General features: G+C 50.7%; 1 protein-coding gene across 3 annotated transcripts; it reads left to right on the top strand.

The window, feature by feature from the left end:
* Positions 1–208: 208 nt before the first annotated feature.
* NFILZ (NFIL3 like basic leucine zipper) lies at positions 209–17,957 on the top strand. 3 transcript variants are annotated; one of them, XM_032883501.1, is made up of 3 exons: positions 209–287; positions 16,505–16,602; positions 16,931–17,957. In XM_032883501.1, exon 3 carries the CDS (start codon positions 16,946–16,948, stop codon positions 17,804–17,806), a length of 861 nt encoding a protein of 286 aa, XP_032739392.1. In that variant the 5' UTR covers positions 209–287; positions 16,505–16,602; positions 16,931–16,945; the 3' UTR covers positions 17,807–17,957. The 3 variants fall into 3 exon arrangements, with proteins under 3 accessions (XP_032739392.1, XP_032739391.1, XP_032739390.1); XM_032883500.1 differs by lacking the exon at positions 209–287 and adding an exon at positions 669–706; XM_032883499.1 differs by lacking the exon at positions 209–287 and adding an exon at positions 736–910.
* Positions 17,958–21,161: the final 3,204 nt, after the last annotated feature.

Here is a 21,161-nt window from a genome sequence, read left to right as displayed (position 1 = left end):
TCCGGCGGGGAAGGGGTGGGATGCCGGTGGGGGCGGGGGGCACAGCACATGGGGCGTGCCTCAGGCTCCTCTTCACCTCCAGCCCCCCATCCTGCCCCTGCAGGCTGTTCACGTCCAGGGACCAAGTGCGAGGGCTCTCCTCCAAGCAGCTCCGACCATCTCTCCCAGGCTCCGCCCGAGCACATCCTTGCGGGCCTGACCTCCAAGCCTTTGCATGTGCTGTTCCCTCTGCCTGGAATACCTTCCATCCTCATTTCCTGATGTCCACTCAGAAAACTCATATTGCAGTTAAGGACTGGGCCTCACTTTCCCCTGTGGACACATTCCAAAATGCTCTGGGCTTGTTTCCTCTGCTGGGTAGCCTGGGAAGAGAGGGTATGTCCAGGGCAAGGATTAGAAAATCTGAAAGGCAACGAGGAGCTACAGAAGGCATTGAGCAGGAGAGCATCCTCACGGGGAAGGGGAGAAAGGGACCCTTCCTTTTGCTCCTCTGATCTTTCTGGAAGGGCTTCAGGGGGATGGAATGAGATGTTCCAGCTTTGGCCATCCAGACCCCCCCACCCCCACCCCGCACCTTTCTGGGCCCCCAGTGGTGAGGCCAGCAGGTCCGCCTCCCTTTAAGACCTCCTGCTGGGGCTGTTTGCACCCCAGTGACCCCCCTGAGTTGGAGCCAGCCCACAGCACCTGCTCCCCAGGCAGACCTCAGGTGTGTGTGTGTGGGGGGGACAGCTCTGCAGGGAAAGCCACGAGCTACAGACTGGGGGCCGGGGTGTTGCTTCTACGGAAGCGCTGGTGACTCCCTCCACCGCGGAGGCGTCTGGAGGCCCCGCGCAGCTGACGTGTGGCGGCTCGTGGCTCACGCAGGACTTACTGGGGAAACAGCGATCTGGGAAGTGAGCCCCGTGTGCAGGTAGAGGCCCGCCTGGGCTGCCCGACAGCCAGGGCTCCAGGGGACCCTCGGGGACCCTCACCCAGACCTCCACCCCCTCCCCTGCCCGTCCCCTGTCCTTGTGGCTCTCATGCTGTCTCAGTCTTTTCTGCTCCCTCCAGCTTTCCTGCCCCAGCTCTCTCTCTCTGTGTCTCTCCCTGTGTCTCAGGGTCTCTGGCTCTCTTTGGGATTCTCTCTGTGTGTCTCCCTACCTGTGTGTCTCTTTGTCTCTGTCTGTCACATCTCTGTGGCCTCATCTAAGCTCCGCTCCGGGTTGGGCAAGGAAGAACAGACCTCTGTCTGACTCGGAAGGGCCTGTCCTCTCCCCTCTTGGGCTCTGTCTCCTCGGACACCCCTGCCCTGAGGGAGACCCGGCGTGGCCCTGGGGATGGGACAGGAAGGGCTGGGTAGTGGGGTGGTGGCCAGGGTCAGTCCTCACACAGCGGTGGGTGGGAGCATCTGGCTTCGGCCCCCAATGCCTGCATCTGTTTTGGGGGGCCCTCCAGCAACTGCCTTCTCTCTGCGGCCCACTGCCTGCAAAGCCCACCTTCCCTGTGCATCCCAGCTCTGCTGCCTTCTCTCCTGGCTTCCGCCCTCCTCTCTGCTCCTTCTTTGGGTGTTGCGTCCATACCTGGCCCCATCCCCTACATCAGGAGGCTGAGGACAGATGCTGTTGCCTGGTCAGCACTTAGGGGTGAAAAGCTCAGGCTTTCTGGAACCCCAAAATGGCCTTGATAGTGCCAGTCATTATGGGTGACTACACCCACTGGGGTGTGTGTGTCAGGGGGGCACTGGATGGAAGGCTGAGGTCTCAGAATAGGGTGCATGGGGACTTGGGAAGGTCTGCTGTGGTGTGGTTGTCTAGGGGTCTGTCTGTAGGGGAGGGCTGGGTTTGTCATGGGAGGGGGGTCCCACAGTGTTCCGGGATGTGGTGGTTAGATGGGTCCAGCTGCTGTGCAGACCTTGTGTGTTTGTCCTCAGGGTCTATGTGTTGTGGGGCCTGACTATTGTGGGGTGAACTGGAGGTAAAGATTTGGGGGTTGTTGGGGTCCAGTGTAAGTGCTGTGAGGTCCCAGGGGCCCTGAGGATGGGAGTGAGCATTTGCTGCAGACAGTGGTGGTTACAGACCTCTGGCTGTTGTCTGCTGGGGTCTGTCATGTGTGGGGGGGCTGCAGTTCATGGGTTAGGGGCAATCTGCTCTCTCTCTCTCTCTCTCTGCTGGCCTCTCTCTCTCTTTCCCTGTCTGCCCTTCCTGCCTTTTCTGTTTCTGTCTGTATCTCTTTCTCTTCTCTGTCTCTCTTCCCTGTCCCTCCATAATGCACTTTTACTCATGTGTTTATTGAACGATTGCTTTGTGCCCACCATCTGGCAGCAGCAGGTTCCTGGGGGCCTCTGGGCCATGCTCAGATGGGAAGAGCAGGTGAGACACATCAGTGTCTCAGAGACTACCCACTGTCTAGGTCAGGCCTTGCTCCCCAAACTTCAAGTCTGATGTGGAGGGGTTGGGTGGCTGCAAAAACTCTGTCCTGCATAAAGGCTGATGGACATTGACAGAGGGGATCGGCCATGCAGATATTGAAATGGGAGAACACACCCTGTGCAAAGGCCCTGGGGTAAGACTGGGTCAGGTGTGTTGGAGGAAGAATAAAGAGGCCCTTGTGGCCCAAGTGGAGTGAGGAGTGGGGAGACAGGAAGGCAGGAGGGCAGGGAGGGAATGGAGCAGGTTGTGTAGGAACTTTTGGGTTTTGGGGAGGACTTGGGCTTTTACCCTATGGGAGGCGGGGACCCTGGAAGGCTGGACGTGTCTTGGGTTCTGCAGACATGCCAGCCCATGCTTCAGACAGGGCCACTTGCACAGTGTTTTCTTCTTTTTTTTTTTTTTTTCCACTTCGGTAAAATATACATAACATAAAATTTGCCATCCTAACCATGTTTAGGTATACAGCCCAGGGGTATTAAATACATCCATAATGTTGTGTGACTGTCACCAGTATCCGTCTCCAGAACTTTCTCACCTTTCCAAACTGAATCTCTGTCCCCCTTAAATCCTAACTCCCAGCCCCCCCCAACCCCCCAGCCCCTGGTGCCCACCATCTACCTTCTGTCCACATCTCCACTTTGGGGACCTCATATCAGCGGGTTTATACAGCATTTGTCTTTTTGTGACTGGCTTATTTCACTGAACAAAAGGTCCTCAAGGCCCATCTGTGTCGTAGCAGGTGTCAGAACGGCCCTCTTTTTTAGGCTGAATGTTCCGTTGTGTAGACGGAGCACATTGTGTTGATCTGTTCATGTCCTGATGGATGCTGTGGCTGCTTCCATGTTGTAGCTGCTGTGAATCATTCTGCTGTGAACATGGGTGTGCCCACAGCTCTTTGAATCCCTGCTTTGAGTTCTCTGGGGTGTAGACCCACAAATGGAACTGCTGGATCATATGGTAGTTTCATTTTTAAGTTTTTGAGGAATCCCCATCCTGTTTTCCATAGTGAAGGGCTGTGCCATTTTATATTTCCACCAACAGTGTGTGAAGATTCCAGTTTCACCACATGCTTGCCAGCATTGTTGATTTTCTGGTTTTGTTTTGTTTTTGCTTTTATTTTGTTTTTCCTTTTTTTGATAGTAGTGTCCTCATGTGTGTAAGGCTGTATCTCATCGTACTGTTGATGCTTGAACACAGGGACTGGGGGTGCAAACCCCTGCAAGTCAAAAATCTGTACATCACCTTTGACTCTCCAAAACCTACAACCAGCCTGCTGTTGACCGGCAGCCTCCATGAGGACATGAACAGTCGATGAAAGACTATTTTGTGTGTTTGCATGGATCATGGGCTGTTTTCTGACAGTGAGGTCAGCCAGAGAGAAGACAGTGTTGTTAAGGAAATCACAAGGAAGAGAAAATGCACTGACTGTCCCGGATGGTGTTTATGAAGGAACCCGCGTGTGAGGGGGCCTGTACAGTCCAAACCCGCACTGTCCGAGGGCCAGTTGTCCTCCCGAGTGATGAGTGACATTGAACCTCTTGTCACGGACTTAATGGCTGATTAGATATCTTCTTTGGAGAAATGTCTGTTCAAGCTTTTTGCTCAATTTTAATTAAGGTTGGTTTTTTTTTTTTTTTTTGGTCGTTATTGCTGAGCTATAGGTATTTTTTATATATTCTGGATATTAATCCCTTTTGAGATCTATGATTTGCTGATATTTTCTTCCATTCTGTTGGTCACCTTTTTGCTTTGTGGTTAGTGTCTTTTGATGGTGCCTTTTTTTTTTTTTTTTTAATAGCTGAAACGGGGCAGCTGGATCCAGGTGAAATCTATCATGGGATCTCGTGTCACCACACCCACTGATTCTGATTACAGGGCCCCCTGGGACCAGGCCTAGCTGGTCTTTATCAATCGGGCTAGGATGTGGGCACTTCTCCTAAAGCAGGGTTTCTCTTCCGCACGCTGGGTAATCCTTTGTCCTGGGCACTGGATGTGTGGGCAGCATCCCTGGGCTTTACCCACTAGATGCCAGTAATCTGCTTCCCTTGCCATGACAACTGAGTGTGTCCCCAAACATTAACAAACATCCGAACCAGTGCCCTAGAGCTGGAGGTGGGGTAGGAGGCTGGTTGTGGGACATCGAGGAGAGGCAGTGCAGAACAGGAGTCGGGAGCTAGCCTCAGTTTCCTCACCTGTAGAATGGGAGACTGCGGGTGATATGGGATCCAACACAATCATTTGTTCAAACATTTATTGAGCATCTACTACGTGCCAGGCCCTGGCGTGGAGCTATACTGGGGAGGAGAAACACAGGTCTTGGCCTCATTGGAGAAAGAGAGCTGTTAGTCACTGAGTTACATGAGTGAATGTAAAATTTCTTGGTTAGTAAATGCTCAGAAGTGGAAACACCTGATGTTCAGTAAGTGCAGAGTAGGGGCACCTGGGGAGTTCTGGAGGGCTTCTCAGAGGAGTTGAAATCAGAGGATGAGAACGAGGAACCCAGGGGAGGGGTCCAAGCAGCAGGTCTGTAGGTACAAAGGCCCTGTGGTGAGTCCCAGTGGTTGGAGCACAGAAGGGACCAGCCCTGTGGGAACTGTGCGGGGTGGGGGGCTCCATGAGTTGGGCAAAGGAGCATGTTCTTGATCTGCTGAGGGTTTTGGGCGGGAACGTGGCATAATCTATGTGGTGAAAAGATCCTTCTGGTAGATAGTGTCTGTAAAGTGCTTGGCACAGGCAGAGCTGGGAACCCAGAAGAGGTTTGGGTGAGGCCACTGGATGTTTCAGGTCCCCAAAGAAGTCACGGGGTCCAGGCTCCGTCTCGCTCTGGGAACCGTGGTGTATTCCAGGAGTGGGGTGGGGGCAGGGAAAGTGGGATGTTTCTTTAAGTGCATTTCCGGGGGACGGAGGAGGGACAGCCAGGGCAGGGCTCCCACAGCCGGAAGCTCTTTCTCTCAGTGCCCTGGGCCTATTTCACCGAAAGAAGCCCGAGGCCCTGGGGCTCCCTGGGCGCTGAATATGGAGCTGTGAGCTGTGTCCTGCTGTCCAGGTGCCTTTAAGACCTGGCTGTATCTCAGGTCTTCAGAGGACGGGCTCTGGGCCCAGCTCCCCAGGTTCTAAGCCCACCTGTGACCAGCTGGGTGGTCAGCCGTGGGACCTCCCTGAGCCTCTGTGGCAAAAGGGGGCGAAACTGCCTTCCAGGGAAGTTGTGAGAATTGACATTGTTCACATTCATTTCTTCATTTGTTCACTCAACAAATAGTTATTAAGCACCTACTGTGTGTCAGGTGCTGCTCTAGGCACGGGGGACACGGAGAGGGGCTGTCCCTGCCCTCGGGGGCTAGCATTCTAGTGGCAGAGACAGCATCAAGCAAACCAATCAGTCAGTCTCTAAAAAGCAAGGGGGTGGTAAGTGCCCTAAATGAACACTAAGCAGGATAAGGAGAGACAATGGAGGGCTGTGTGTGTGTGGTGACTCAGCCTCCGGGTCAGGACAGACCTTGCCAAGGAGGAGAGACCTGGAGATGGTGAGGGAGGGCCCAATCATACGTGAGTATCAGGAGGAACAGCATTCCAGGGGGTGGGAACAGCCTGTGCAAAAGCTGGGAAGCTGGACCGTGTCTGGAGTGTTGGGAGTGCAGAGAGGAGACGCTTTGGGGACTCAGGTCCCTGGAAGAGAGACCCAGGGCCTGAGTGGGAATAGGGGCTGGCTGGGTCCTGGACTTGGATGGATAGGGGACACCTCTGAACTGTTTTCCTTGGCGTGGGTGGTGATTGGTGCCAGATGCCCTTACTCCTACCTGGTGACACTACCCCCAGGCTGGTTAGGGGACCTCGAATGTCCCCCAGGCAGTTGGACCCCAGTCTGCCGGGGCCCCCAAGGATCTGAGGCTCTTCTCATTTGTGGGTTGTCCTGGTTTGGGCTGGGTAGAGGGGGAGGTGGAGCCTGAGGGGTGTTTGTGGCCGGGAGCTGAGGACTTAAGGTTCCTGGAGATGAATTTTGTTCTTGGTCAGTTTCAGGAGATCAATTTCTATTAGCTCAGGGAATTCAAGAACAAAACACCTGCGATGTTTTGCGACTAAGCATGTACCTGGGCTCCTTACCGACCCAGGCACCAATCTTGTACCCCTTTGACAGTGAAAAGACTGAAGCTGGGAGAGCATCTGGCCCCTGTCTAAGGTCATGCAGTGTGTCATTATCACAGCCGGGATGGTGGACAACCTGTCGCCTGCCCCACCCCCTTCCTGCCTATCAGTCTGAATCGGGATCTGGGACTCTAGCTGGGCTTGTGGGTTGGGCACAGAGGTACCAACGGCTTCCTCTCCATGGGCCCCGGGAGGGGGCAGAGGGGAGGGGTAGGGCCTGCCGCAGTCCCAGAGTGCCTTGCATTTTCCCCTTGAAATCTGAGTTCCCACAGAGGGTTCTCGGTTTTAGAGGTCGGTTTCACTGGGGCTTTTATGAGGCAGGGGTTTTCTCAGAGTGAGAGGGCCCGAAGCCTCCATCAGGCTCCCCCAGCCCCGTGAGAGTGTAGCCTCTTGGGACTCTGTGGCCTTTCTGAGGAATGGGCTGGGCTGTACCAGCTCCGTGGGAACAGCCTCTGTGGGTCCACAGGCCTCACTGGGCAGTCTTCTGAGTCAGAGGAAAGCCACGTAGAATAACTTGGGGAGGACAGCATCTTCTTCATCCCTGAATCTGGACAGAGAGGAGTGGAGAAGTCAGAGCAAGAGAAGTGGTTTCCAACCACCTTCTTGCACACCTCCTGTGATGGGCAGCTCATTACTTCACGAGGTGGTTTCTGCTGGGTTAGTGAGCTGGAATTCCTAGGAAATTCATTAGTATTAGTATTTTGAGAGAGAGAGAGAATAAAAGAGCTCACAAGTAGGGGGGATGGGGCAGAGAGAGAGAGAGAGAGAGAGAGAATCCTAAGCAGGTTCCATGCTCAGCATGGAGACTGATGTGGAGCTAATCTCATGGCCCCGAGATCATGACTTGAGTTGGACACCTAACCAACTAAGCCACCCGGGCACCTCTAGAAAATTTCAGACCCTTACTCCAACCTGCCTCTCTGTCCCCTAATCTGTGGTCCTGGCTCAACCTTCTGGGATCACACAGAGCACACCCTCTTCTTCAAATATTTCATTCCTATTGTTTCGAGTACCTATTTTGGAGATCTGTGGACGGGGGCACACAGACCCAGAGTGATCACTGAATTGATGGAGGAAACCCAGAGGATGCTGGAAGCCCAGAAGAGGCTCCTGGCCTAGCTGAGAGGGGTCAGTTTGGTGGGCTTGCTGTAGGAGGTAACATCTACACCCAATCCTGAAGAATGAGTAAGATTTGGTTGGGGAAGGTGAGAGAAGTGGAAGAATCTTCAAGACAGAAGGGACAGCATGTGGAGGTGAGAGAACATCTCTTCAGGAAACAAAAGAGGCTGGAATGGTGTGTTTGAGGAGGGACACAGGGGCTCCTGAGGCCAGATTAACGAGATGGCTGGAACAATGATCCAGGTGGGAGAGAAGTGTGTTATCGTCATTCCTCAAACAGGGTGTGAGTCTAACTTTGTTTCATTTTACTTAATTGCTTTTCCAGGAAGCAGTTTATACCTTCACCCTCTAGATACACAAGTGCCCATCTCACTGCATCCTTGCTAGCATTAGGTTTTATTATTTTTAAATCTTTGCCTATTTCAGCCAGAAAAAAACTGGTATCTCATTGTGTAGATGAAAACATATGAGCATTTCTCTTGTCAGGGAAGGGGGTGAACACTTTTTCCAGATGTGCATTGACCACACAAATGTCATCTCTTGCCTGTGAGTATTAAGAAGCCTTACACCCACTGGAGAGTTTGTGGTCATTTTTAGTTCCCCTCATAGCACAGAGCAAAGGGAAAGCTTGTGGGCTGCCCTCTGACCACGTAGGTGGGGGATTTGTAAGTCAGCCTACCCTCTCTCCTTTGATTCATCTTTTTTTCTCACCTTTTTTTTTGTCCTTTCAAAGTTTTAAGTTTCTCTCCTCTGTTTGTGGCTCAAGTGACTGGAGCTTTGTCCTCATGTGGGGTTTCTATGGGCTAAAAAAAGTGTTGCTGAGCTCCAGGGAGATGTTCCTTGTGAGATCCCCTGGATATGCCAGGTGTCTTGTATATACAACTTTCTATTTAATTCTTAGAACATCTGCATGTGACATGGGCCCTTGAGCCCATTTTATAGTCAAGGAACCTGAGGCTCAGAGATGTTAAGCCATCTGTCCAGCATCCCATGGCCAGTATTGGCTATTTCTCTCAGTTTTACTCAGTCAACTCTTTTCCTTAACATTCAGATTCTGTTTAATTCAATTCTAATTTTGGAGGAGAACACTGGCCATTTCTCCATACTCATTTTCCCACCTGACTAGTCAGGGGAGGAAAGCTCTGTTCTTTGTTAGGGAGGAACTATGGAGTCCAGCTCAGTAGTGACATTAAAATACAGGGGAAAAAGGAAAAAAAAACAAGGTGGGGAGAGGGAGGAATCACAGGACACATTTGAAGAGGGTTTTCACAAATGGCCCCAAGGGTTAGCTCCTGAGTTTGACTTTAGTTCTGGTCTTCTAAAATCTGGGCTCCTTGTTCTGGGTCCATCACTACCAATAAAATTCCCATTACCAGTTCTTGGTCTTGGTTTCCCCTTCTGGTAGACAACTCATTTCTTATGTTTTCTAACAACTATATTTTTCATATCTGAGCTCTGACTGGTTCTTTAAAAAAAAATCTATTTTTGTTTCATAACCCCTGCTCTTGTTTTAGGGCTATTATTCCATCATTCTTTTTTAAAGATTTTATTTATTTAATTGACAGAGAGATCACAAGTAGGCAGAGAGGCAGGCAGAGAGAGAAGAGGAAGCAGGCTCCCTGCTAAGCAGGGAGCCCGATTCGGGGCTCGATCCTAGGACCCTGAGATCATGACCTGAGCCGAAGGTCATGCTACTCAGGTGTCCCCCATCCTTTATCTTTTTGAGTCCCTCAATCTATTCATTGCAAAACTCCTTTCAGATTGTGCCAATGATCTCTATTTCCTCTGATGTAAATTCTCCCATTTGGAGACTTTGTGGGAACTTCATGAATTCCTCATCTCTTTGGGTTATTTCTCATTGGTGAGAGTCTCTTAAGAATGTGTGCTTTTGATCTCAAATATTAGGGGCCCTGTACCTACATGGGTGGGCATACCCTTGTCATAGGGCACTTCTTTTTTCCCTCATTCAAGTTAGTATTTTCCTGTCATTTCTAAGTGCTTGAGGAGGAGTGGGAAGGTCTCAGTGTGTACTTGGTCCGCCATGTTGAAAGGAAGTCCACTTTTGTTATCTGTAAACTGATCAGTGTGTTGAGTGGTCTCCGAAGGTTTTCACAGGTATTTTCAACATAAATAAGGATGGGAGCACCTCAGCAGAAGACCTAGTGGAAGAGGGCTCTAATACAAAACCACCACCACCACCACCATCGAATAAAAAGTAGCCACGTGGCTCGTTTACTATTATTATGTACCGGCTTTTAACACCCAGGATCTCACTTATTCTTTACACAACCAATGAAGTAGGTACTACTATTATCTTCATTTTAGAGGAGGCACTGGGAGCTCATAGAGGTGAATTGATGTGCCCAAGCACACTTAGCTAGAAAGGAGGATTTGAACCCAGTTCAAGCAAGCTTAAGGTCTTAACTCGGTCCATCCATCGCAACATCCCAGCAGCCTGGGTGCTCATCTCAGCCTTGTCCCATTGTTTGCTGTGTGGTTCTCTGGATCCTTTTTTCCTCTGTGGACGCTGGTCAGAGGTACTAAATGAACTCAAAACTGTGTCTTTGGTGGAAGGAGTGGGGAAAGCGGGGAAGGTTTAACCTGGTGTGTTAGAAAGTTGTGAGCTCCAAACTTTGTTCTCTGAGTGCTGATAAGTGCAAAGTGGGACACTGTTTGTGTCTGGCATATAGTAGGTACTGAACAGATAGCTGCTTTCCTTGAGGAAAGCAGACTGGAGTAGGGGCTGGGGGGATGTGAGCATCAATCCATCAACTTCTCAGAGCATTTAGGGGCCAAAGGGAGGAGTTTTTCACTAGCGGAGGGGATGAGTTCTAAGAAGGAAAGGTCTGCTGAAGGTGGGTATTAGCTCCATTCCAGGAAAACCTTGCTTGTGAGAGTTCATGCAGCCCGGCAGTGCCTTGACTTGCAGTGAATGAGCTCCCCGTCACTCCAGAAAACCAAGTAGAGCTTTGATGGCCAACGGTCAGGGGGGCTGTGGAGGCTGATGGGGCTGGGGTGGAACTGGCCAGGGCCGTCTCTGGGGGAGACCATTTTCCTGTTTCCTTATTTGCCGCTGCTGCGGGCTTCTGCATAGGAGTGCCCCTGACTTACTGCTTTCCATTAAGTGCTTCCTCAGCGACCACAGGAAGGCCCAGCCCAGCCCTCGCTGCCTCTTCTCTAAATAAATTCAGGCAACTGAGCTATCTACTGCCCCATCTCCATTTGGGTTCCTGTGGAGGTGGGGGGTCGTGGTTAGGGGGGGTTCGGGCCAAGCCACAGGGAGGGGGGACTCAGGAAGGGAGCTGCACAGTGAGACTAGCCCTCGTCTACTTCATTGGCTTGGCGCAAGAGCCCCCCTCCCCTCCTCTACCTGACCGCCAGCCCTTGTTGCCTTCTTTGGCCATCAGCTGGTTTTGACTTAGTCTTAGAGGACCCCTGTGCTTCGTCCCCTCCCTTTCTAGTTCATTTGGCCCCTTCTCTTCTACCCTCTCTCCCTGAGCCAGGATGGTGCCTTTGGATGCTGGCCCCAGGGCCCTGGGATGTGTTCCACAATGCACATCAACTCCTGGGCTCTTGCCAACATCCTTGAAGTTGGAACGGTGGTCAGGACACCATCTGGGGTCCCCTGGACAGGGCCAGGTGGGCAGCAGGAGGATGCAGTGACGGGTGGGACAAGGCACTCTGAGTGAGAGCCTGTTTAAGGTTTTGTCTTAGTTGGGGCTCAGATGAGCTTTCTGGGCAGTGGAAGGCCCAGGCCCAGCCCCTTAGTGGGTAGAGAGGATTTGATCAGGGTTACTGTACCCCACTCAGGGCCCCTGACCCTCGAGCATTACTTCCTCTGCTTACTCATTCATTCACTTGCATTTTACTCATTAATTTATTCAGATACTCACTCATACATTCATCAGTTCTTGCCAAAAACCATTCACGCAGCGTCTTCCTCGGTTTACTCCCCGGCCCCAGGGTGGACCAGGGGGTGAACCAAGGTGCACGTGAGCACTGTTTTCAAGAGTTCAAGATGCTGACACTTTCATAAGCACACCCCAGAGATTTCCAAGCTGAGGATAAGTAGGGTTTTGAAAAGAGTCCTCTGGGCTGTTGGTGGATTTGGAGAGACCAGGGTGGAGGTGAGTGGGGGGGCAGGTGGGCTAGGAAATGCTTGGCCAGCAGCCAGGGCTGTGGAGAGCCTGGAGAGGAAGCATGCAACATGTGGATGGGGAATTGGTAGGAGGTGGCATGAATGGGGCCAGGAGAGGAGGATGCCAGGGGTGTCAGTAGTGGCTCTGGGGCTGGAGTCAGTGATGGTCCTCACCTTTTTGGCAGGAAAGGATGGGAGGGAATGCCAGGCTTATGTGTGAAATTGCTGAGTAATCCCAGGCCAGCTATGTAAGCTCCTGAGCCTTGGTTTTCTTCTCCGTCAGCACGATGATACATTCCCGCTAGAAGGTGGGGTGGCCTCAGACGTCTGGAAGGGGTCAGTGAACTTGGCCTCCTGAACAAGGTTGTGTTAGTTCCTCTGGCTGCCAAGAACAAAGCCCAGGAGTGAGTAGTAGCAAGGTGCGAACCCAGGGCTGCTCCCCACCTGGCTCCTGTGGACCAGGGTCCACACACTGCAGATGCTTCTCTAGCCCATGTGACATGGGCCAGTGTGGGGCTGCCCCCCAGTGTAGCAAGCACCAGCAGGTGGGCAGGTGGCCCCAGATGCCTGTTGGGCTTCAGAGGGGGTTTTAGGTCTTGGTGCTGGAGTCCCCCCAGGAACCAGGATTTCTCAGAGAGGGTTCAGGCACTGGCACAGGAGTCCCTCTAGTGACTAGGACTTCTTGGCCACTCAGGTGACTGCAGAGCCCCACAAGGCCTTTTTCTCCAAGCCCAGCCATGATTGCCAGACATAGCAACCCCTCAGAGCTGTAAACAGAATGGACCCACACATTAGATTGGGTTCAAATCCTTGTTCTGCCACTTAATTATTGTGTGACTGGGGCAGATAACAGACCCTCTCTGAGCCTATATTTTCCATTATCATCTCACTCACCTTTACCAAGAGACTGTGGGCTTTGTGAAGTCAGGGGGTTGCTTGATTTTCCTCTATTGCTTTAGTAGCCATTGTAAGACCTGGCACTCTGTTGTATGAATGAGTGAATAAACATGCATCCCAAGGTATTATGTGAAGTAAATATTTTGTGGGTAAAAAAATTTGAGAACCTTTAAATCAAACAAGGGTAAATATGTGGTTTTTTTTTTTGCAGGACTTCTCAGAGCCTTTAATTGTTCTTACATAGGGAATAAAATATGCAGTATTTCTCACATGCATTGTATTTTTCTTTGTTCTTTTGGCAGAGAACCCTTGGCACTGGGGTTCCTGACAACATACTTTGGGAAATGTGGACTTAGAATCATGGTCAGAGTTCTGAGGAATTTTGTTTTTTGATGGTTTATGCCTCAGTTCTCTTTTATATGTGATCTGAATGACCTTATGCAGCCACAGACACTAAGCCCAGGCATTGTTAGCACAGAGCAAAAGACTAAATTCAAATAATAACGCTGGAGAAGAAAAACTGCTTTCCCAATCAAGAAGGCTATTACAGTTTATCTTTTTTTTTTTAAGATTTTATTTATTTATTTGACAGACAGAGAACACAAGTAGGCAGAGAAGCAGGCAGAGAGAGAGAGAGAGAAGCAGGCTCTGCACTGAGCAGAGAGCCCGATGTGGGGCTCGATCCCAGGACCCTGGGATCATGACCTGAGCCGAAGGCAGAGGTTTTAACCACTGACCCACCCAGGCGCCCCTATTACAGTTTATCTTAAAACTGAGTGCTAAGTTTCTTGGTGGCCAGAGCAAAAAGGGAAATGTGATAGGTTTCACAGTTTTCAACTGGCAGTTAAAAGGAGAGCCAAACATTTATTTCCTTCCTCCCTCCCTCCTTTCCTTCCTTCCTTCTTCCCTCTCTCCCTTCCTCTTTCTTTTCCTTTCTTTCTCCCTTTTCCTTCCTTCCTTCCTTCCTCCCCCTCTCCCTCCCTCTTTCTTTTCCTTCTTTCCTCCCTTTCTTACTTCTTCCCTCCCCTTTCCTCCCTTCCTTCCTTCCTTCCTTCCTTCCTTCCTTCCTTCCTTCCTCTTTCTTTCTTTCGTTCTTTCGTTCTTTCTTTCTTTCAGAGGTAGAGGTAAGTTTAGTGATTCATCAGTTGCATGTAACACCCATTGCTCATTACATCAAGTGCCCTCCTTAATGCCCATCACCCAGTTACCCAATCCCCCTTCCACCTCCCCTCCAGCAACCCTCAGCTTGTTTCCTATGATCAAGAATCTCTTATGGTTTGTCTCTCTCTCTCTGATTTTGTCTTATTTTAGGAGGGCCAAATATTTTCTATCTGTGAACAAAGTCCTGTTTTCTTTTTTTTAAAGATTTTATTTATTTATTTGACAGACAGAGACCACAAGTAGGCAGAGAGACAGGCAGAGAGAGAGGGGGAAGCAGGCTCCCTGCTGAGCAGAGAACCCGATGCAAGGCTCTATCTCAGGACCCTGGGATCATGACCTGAGCCGAAGGCAGAGGCTTAACCCACTGAGTCACCCAGCGGCCCCAAAGTCTTCTTTTTATTCGTCTGTCCGTTCATTCATTCATTCAACAGTGTTTATTTACTACCTACTGTCTATAAGCACAATGCTTGGCACCGGAGATACAGTGGTAGACAAAGACATATATGCACGCCCTCATGAAGGTTAGTCATAGGATGCCAGGCTCTCAATGTCTACTCTTTCTTGGAGCCTATCATGACTTCTCAGGCAGAATCCCCTGATTGCTCTGGGGTTTCTCTTTTTCTCTCCACCTGTTTCGTATCAGGATCATGAAAGGTGAGGACATCCTAGATTCAGGGAACTCAGGAGGTTGATAGAGCCTACCCTGTGTTAGAATTTTCAGGAAAACCAATATGAGAAACTGAGCGGAGGCTAAGGAGGTGTTCCCCCATTCTTGGAGTATCCCTGGGACCCGAGGCATCTTTTCTAACTCCCAATCCCAGGAGCTTGGAGTCTCGTGATTTTGATTCTTTTTTTTCCACCGCTGCTTTTCATGTTCTGCTTCTTCAAAACTAGGTACATGGCAAGTTCTCATGGACTGATCTTTGGTGGTTGGGTGGATGGATGGACCCATGGATAAATATAGACATGAATGAATGGACTTGTGACAGGCTGGCTGGCATGGGGTGCAGGAGAGTTATTGGATGGTTGAAGGAATGGGTGAGTTGAGGGTGGAGGGAGGGAGACCAATGAATGAATATATGGACGGCAAGATGCTTGGCACTCAGTAAAGTTACATTAGTATATTATTAAAAATTCTTATTGTGGTAAAATACACATAATAACATTTACCGTTTTAACCATTTTTAAGTATACAGTTCAGGGATTTTAAATGCATTTCCATTGTTATGCAACTCTCGCTACTACCCATTCCCCATACACTTGTAAGCTGGAAACTCTGTACCCATTGAATCATAACTCCCCATTTTTCTCTCCCCTCAGCTCCTGGCATCCGCTGTTCTACTTTCTGTCTTTAAGATTTTGACTACTCCAAGTACCTCTTCTGAGTATCACCCTACAACATTTGTCTTTTTGTGGCTGCCTTATTTCACCGAGCCCATGTCCTCAAGGTCTATCCACATTGTAGCAGGTGTCAGAATGGTCTTCCTTTTTAAGGCTGAATCATGGTCCATTGTATGGATGGACACTATTTTGCTTATTTATTCATCTGTCAACCGACACTTGGGTTGCTTCCATCTCTTGGCTATCATGGATAATTCTGCTATGAACAGAGGTAGACAAATACTTCCTTGAGACCCTGCTTTCAATTCTCTTGGGTATTCCTGCAATACCCAAGCATAGAATTCCTAGATTATAGGGTAATTCTATTTTTGTTTTTTTTGGGGGGAACCACCATACTGTTTTCCACAATGGCTGTGCCGTTTTACATTTCTACCAACAGTGCACGAGGGTTCTGATTTCTTCACTTCCTGGCCAACATCTGCTATTTTCTGTCTTGTTTTGATGGTAATCATCCGAATGGATGTGAGGTGGTATCTCATTATAGTTTTGATTTACATTTCCATAATGATAAGTGATGTTGAGCATCTTTCTGCTTATGGACCTATTCCAGCTCTGTGATAATTTTAGAATTGAGGTGTGGTTTTTTGTTTGTTTGTTTGTTTGTTTTTGTTTTTGTTTTTGTTTTTGCTGAGTTGTAGGAGTTCTCTGTATGTTCTGGGATATTAATCCCTTACCAGACATATGATTTGCAAATATCTTCTCCCATTCTGTGGGTTATCTTTTTACCTTATGGGCAGTATCTTTTGATCCACAAAATTTAAGATTTTTTTTTATGGAGTCCAGTTTGTCTACTTTTTATTTGCTACCTGTAGGCAAAATATTATTTTTCAAAATGAATCTACAGTGACTGGACAGTTAGGTGGATGAGCATGTGGACGGTAGATGTGTAGATGATTCTGTAATTGGATGGGGGACAGGTGGATGTTTGACTGAGTGGATGGATGGACAAACAAGATGGCGGATGGGTCATTGAGTGGATAAATGGATGGATGACGAGTTGGTTAAGTAGGTGGGTAGAGGGATGAACAAATGGACAGTTGAGCGAGTGAACAGGTGAACAGATCACCTTCTGAATGCATGGGTAGGTGGACGGATGAATGGGCCGGTGCAAAATTCTGGCCACATGTCGAGGAGATCTTGGGACATAACCTCAGCACAGTTCAGATGAATAGTGGCTTATTTTCTGACCCCAGCTTGGCTCAGTTTAACTCCATGGACACACTTTCTTTCTTTCTAGGTTTAGCCTTCTTTCTATATCCCTTTGAATCTCCAAGGATCTTACCCTGGAACTCAGACTGAATTGAACCCTTGTCTTGTCAGCTGACTTTCTCAGCGGTAAGAACCCTGGGGGAAGGAGCTTGCATATTCCTGAGAATAGGGTGCCCTACTAGCTCTGCATAAAGACTGTGGTGTGCTCCTAAGCCTTTTCCAGCCACGTGGCATCTCTGGCAACCTCCACGGCTGCTCCCTCAGGCACCAAATCATCCCACCAGCTTCCCTTTCCACTACATCCCTCTCAACCTCCATCCCCGTCTCCACCGGGGTTCCCACTCTACCTGTGCCCTCCCCCATCAGTGACAGTGGGGTCTCAGGATAAATTAGGGGGACAGTCATCCAGGTCAGCTTCCTGCCTCCTGTCTGAGACCTCTCTCCTATTCCCTAGGACCCTCAGGCGGCCATGGACGTGGGTCTCTCAGGCCTCCCAGTTGTATCTCAGGGTCGCAGCAAGACCCTGCGGGGCAGGGGCCCGGTTGTGCGGCGGCAGCGTGAGTTCATGCCAGAAGAGAAGAAGGACACGGTTTACTGGGAGAAGCGGAGGAAGAACAACGAAGCAGCCAAGAGGTCCCGGGAGAAGAGGCGTCTCAATGACGCGGCCCTCGAGAGCAGGCTGGCCGCGCTGCTGGAGGAGAATGCTCTGCTCAGGGCTGAGCTGTGGGCCCTTAGGCATCGCTTTGGCCTTCTGCCCTCCATTGCTGGCTCCCGGACCCTGCCCCTGCAGGCGCTGCTGTGGGAGCCCGCCTGGACTGGAGAGCTGGGCTCGAGGGCTGAGCCACTCCCCTCCCTCCCTGGCTCCCATGGCTGCCTTTTGAGGCCATGCACTTTGGACACTGGGGTTCCAGGATGCCGGGGCTGCCTGGTGGCTCACAAGTGGACTGGTCTGGCCTCTTCCCCCAGGTGCCCCCAGGACGCTGTTCCCCACACCCCCAAGAGAATGGACATGGCCTTGCAGTCTGCCCTCCCAGCTACCTTCTTCAGCTGTCATCTCCTGGATGAGCATGGGGGGACCAGACCGGAGCTCAGGCCCTTCTGGGGGCTGTGGTCACCCATGGCCTCTGGCTACCAGGCCTCTGGGACCTCCGATGTGTTGCTCACACCCACTGCTGATCCCATGCAGCTGCCTCCTGGGATGGCCTATCCTGTCCCAGGGAGCGATCCTGAGGGCCTTCCTCAGCCCTCCCTGCCCCACAAACTGCGCATCAAGTCCCAAGCCTTGGGCAGAGGACCTCCAGGGTGGGGGAGTGGCCGGGTCCCCCTCTGAGGGCTTCCCCTGGGCAGGGCCAGGCCTGCAAGGGGGTGTTGGGACCAACCATGGGTGTGTCTGGGGAAGATGGCTTGTCCCTGAATCAGCTCCCAGGCTGGGCCAGGGCCTTGGAGGGGGTCCACTTCTCAGTGTCCCTCTGGGAGGAGGGGATGGGATCATACCTTGGTTCCCATCCTGCCTGAAATATGTGTTTTGGGTAGTCCCTTTTTCCTCCTGCCCTCCCTCTCTCCCTTTCCTCCACCTTCTCTGCCTCCTTCCTCCCTCCTTGACTTTCAACCATCTGTCCTTCTTGCCTTCATTTATTCATTTACTCACTCACTCACGTGCTCACCTGTCCATTCATTCATTCCCTCACCCATTTACTTTCACAATTTACCTGTCCCTCACCCACCCACTCATGATCTTTGGACCCTCTCTCTGTGCTCAGCCTAGTGACAAGTGTGAAGACACTCTCTTGGCTCGGCAGTTCCTGTTCTGGAGGTAGGAGCCGGGGTTTGGGGATAGACATGGTAAGCGTCCTGCCGAAGGAGGAGGCAATGTCTCAGGGTGTCTGGGGCTCTCCCAGCTAGTTTGGGAGTCAGTCTCCCCCAGGTCAGATGGTTTCCTCTGTGTCCTGGGTCAGGGTCTGGAACCACTGGAACAGGTCAGCCATATTGGGAGTAGGGTGGGGGTGGGAGCCCATTTCTTCTCTCTCCCTGGCTGCCCCCAAGGGCCTCTCAGCCCCGGCACACACACTGGTCTGAGGACAGGAGAAGGGACCACTGTAGGGAAGCTCTCCCAGGGACCCTGGAGACCCAGAGCTCATCAAAGACCCCCCCACTCCACAGTTTCTCACTCAGGCACCACTTTTTTAGAAAAAAAGAAAATCAGGGTTTTTATTAGATTCTGGATAAAAAGCCCCCAACTCTGTGGGGAGAACTGGGTGAGGAGGAACACTCCTCTGGGCTGACGTAGTCTCTCAACACTGGCTGCCCCTGGCCAGCTGGGTCACTGGGCCTCAGGCACACCCCCCGGCAGCCTCAGGGGCTGGACCATTCTTGGTCACCCTGGGTTTATCTCAGTCACGCATATGTACCAGCCAGGAGCACTGCTTCTACTGGGCAGCGCAGGGAACCCACACTTCACTGCTCAGCCCCTCTCTACTCCTTGGTTCCAGTTCCAGACTGGGACTAGGCAAGGTCATCCCCCCCTCCCCCAACACCTTCTGAGTGCTTGGCCTTCCAGTGGGAGCCAAGCACAAGGGCCCGGCTGGGCCTCCCATCTTGCTGATCACAGCTGTAACCAGGGGAGTCTTGGCCATCACTGCCCTTGGGCACAGGCCTTTGGTTTTGGCTCAGAGATTCCCGTCTCCCAAGAGTGTCCTGGGGAGGCAGGAAGGAGGGCTTCCCGGAGGAAGAGGTTCTGGTCTGTTTCTCCCCAGCCGGTGGTGCCCCTAGCTGGGAGGGTGGAGACTCGGTGTGCATAGGAGCTAACCTCCAACACAAACGTGTCATACAGCTGTGGCTAATTTGCACAAAGGCCTTTAATGAAGCTCTGGCTCTGACCAGAGGGATATTAAAAATGCTTAAGGGAGAGGGAAGAAGGAGGTTGGGTGGTTGTGTAGCAGTCCACTGCTGGGAGATGTGGGTGGCTTGGTGCTTGCTCTTGACAGTGCCACCTAGTTGGTGTCTGAGGTGTCTGGGACAATCTCACTCGTGTCCTATGGACATGGGGGCAGGGGCTGGCCATCTTTGGGTCACTCAGGCCCTCTTTAACCTTCCAGTCCCAGTTGGAAAAGCCCAGAGGTGAATCTGCTTAAAGCAAATCATAGACTTCCCACATCAGAAGGGAACCCCAGAGTGTCCTGGTGGGTCCTCATCTAGTCTTCTTGGATGCCTCTAGGGATGGAGACCTCTAGGGATAGAGTTCCTCTAAGACTCATCACCACTCCTTTGCTAGAGTCAAAACCCCTGCTTCCTGCACATTTCCACTCTGCTCTTATTCTTGCCACCGGGGACCACTCAGAACCCCCTCCTGCTTCCCTCTCTCTGCTTGGAGGTAGCTGGCATCGTGGTTTTCTCTGTTTCCTCCTCTCCAAAAGAGAGACCACCACACACCCCCAGATAGTCTGAGAAGATTAAATCTCATGTATTGTGTGCATAGCCCTTTATACACAGCAAGTGTTCAACAAATGTTAACTCCCCTCCCTTTTTTTTCCTCTTTAGAAAGCTCTTATGTTCCCAACCTGAGTAGTGCTCTCTTCAGGGAGAATATCCTCTCCTTCTTTAAAATTATTTCCTTTCCTCTGGTCTGGCTTTTTTTTTTTTTTTTGGTCAATGCTATTTATATATGATAACTCTTGGAACTGAATAAGAAACATTTCTTCATTCATCAAATACATATTTTTTCCAACAAATATATTTTTCAGCTCCTACTCTGTGTCACACAGAAACTGGATGACAGAAACGGTGCTCTAGACTGAAGAGTCTGCAAGGGGAAACGTGCACAAACATCCAGAGCATCCCCCAAGTCCTGTTGATCACTCTTCTGCGCTAGGCTCTGGGACCACACGTGTGGCCTTTGACCTCTGAGAGGCAGTAGGCAGCTGGCAACCTTCCATGTGTCTTCCAGGGAGCTGCTGCCATAAGAACTTTAGTGCCACATCACACCCTGGGGTGCTCAGTTTATGTCTGTCGTACTCATGGTTGACTTGGGGGCCAGATTTTTGGACGTTGTACAGCTGCATAAGTTTCCTCTTTCACCCATCCCTGAAGGCTAGGGAGATCTTTTTGGCTATGAATGCATGAAATTCTCTTCCTGCTTCAGGCGTGTCTGACCCTCGTAGAGTGTGTGCAATACACACTGAGTGAACGTTTCTGCTTGCTTTGTTGGTGATTGCTGGAGGCAGAGCTCAAAGGAGCTGAAGACAATGATGAGGACACGTTTCTCTGTCTTGTCTATCAAGGAGTCACAGACACATCATGGCTGACCTCTGTGTTGCCTGGATCCTTTCTACTCAAATCATGGCCCATGGGCCAGCAGCCCAGCTTGACCTGAGAGCTTGCTGGAAATGCAGACTCTCAGCCTCCTTCCAGAACAGCTGAATCAAAACCTGCCTTTTAACGCAATCCCCAGGAGACCCACATGCACATTAAAGTTTGAGAACCATTGATCCAGAACAGAGGTTGGTGAATTTTCCTGTATGAGACCAGAGAGCAAATACTTTTGGGTTTGTGGGTCAGACAGCCACTGTGGTGTCTACTCTTCTCTGTCTCTGTAGCATGAAAACAGCGGTAGACAATATGTAAATGAGTGGGTGTAGCTGCGTTCTAATAAAACTTTACTTCCCAAAACAGGTGTGCCCAGATGTGGC

This window comes from Lontra canadensis, unplaced genomic scaffold (genome assembly GCF_010015895.1).
Source record: "Lontra canadensis isolate GAN:19392208 unplaced genomic scaffold, GSC_riverotter_1.0 scaffold88, whole genome shotgun sequence".
Lineage (NCBI taxonomy): Eukaryota > Metazoa > Chordata > Mammalia > Carnivora > Mustelidae > Lontra > Lontra canadensis.
This window is presented reverse-complemented; position numbering and strand designations above follow the sequence as displayed.

Excerpts from the sequence above, each read along its gene's own strand:
- NFILZ (XM_032883501.1), top strand. The coding sequence starts at position 16,946 with ATGGACGTGGGTCTCTCAGGCCTCCCAGTTGTATCTCAGGGTCGCAGC.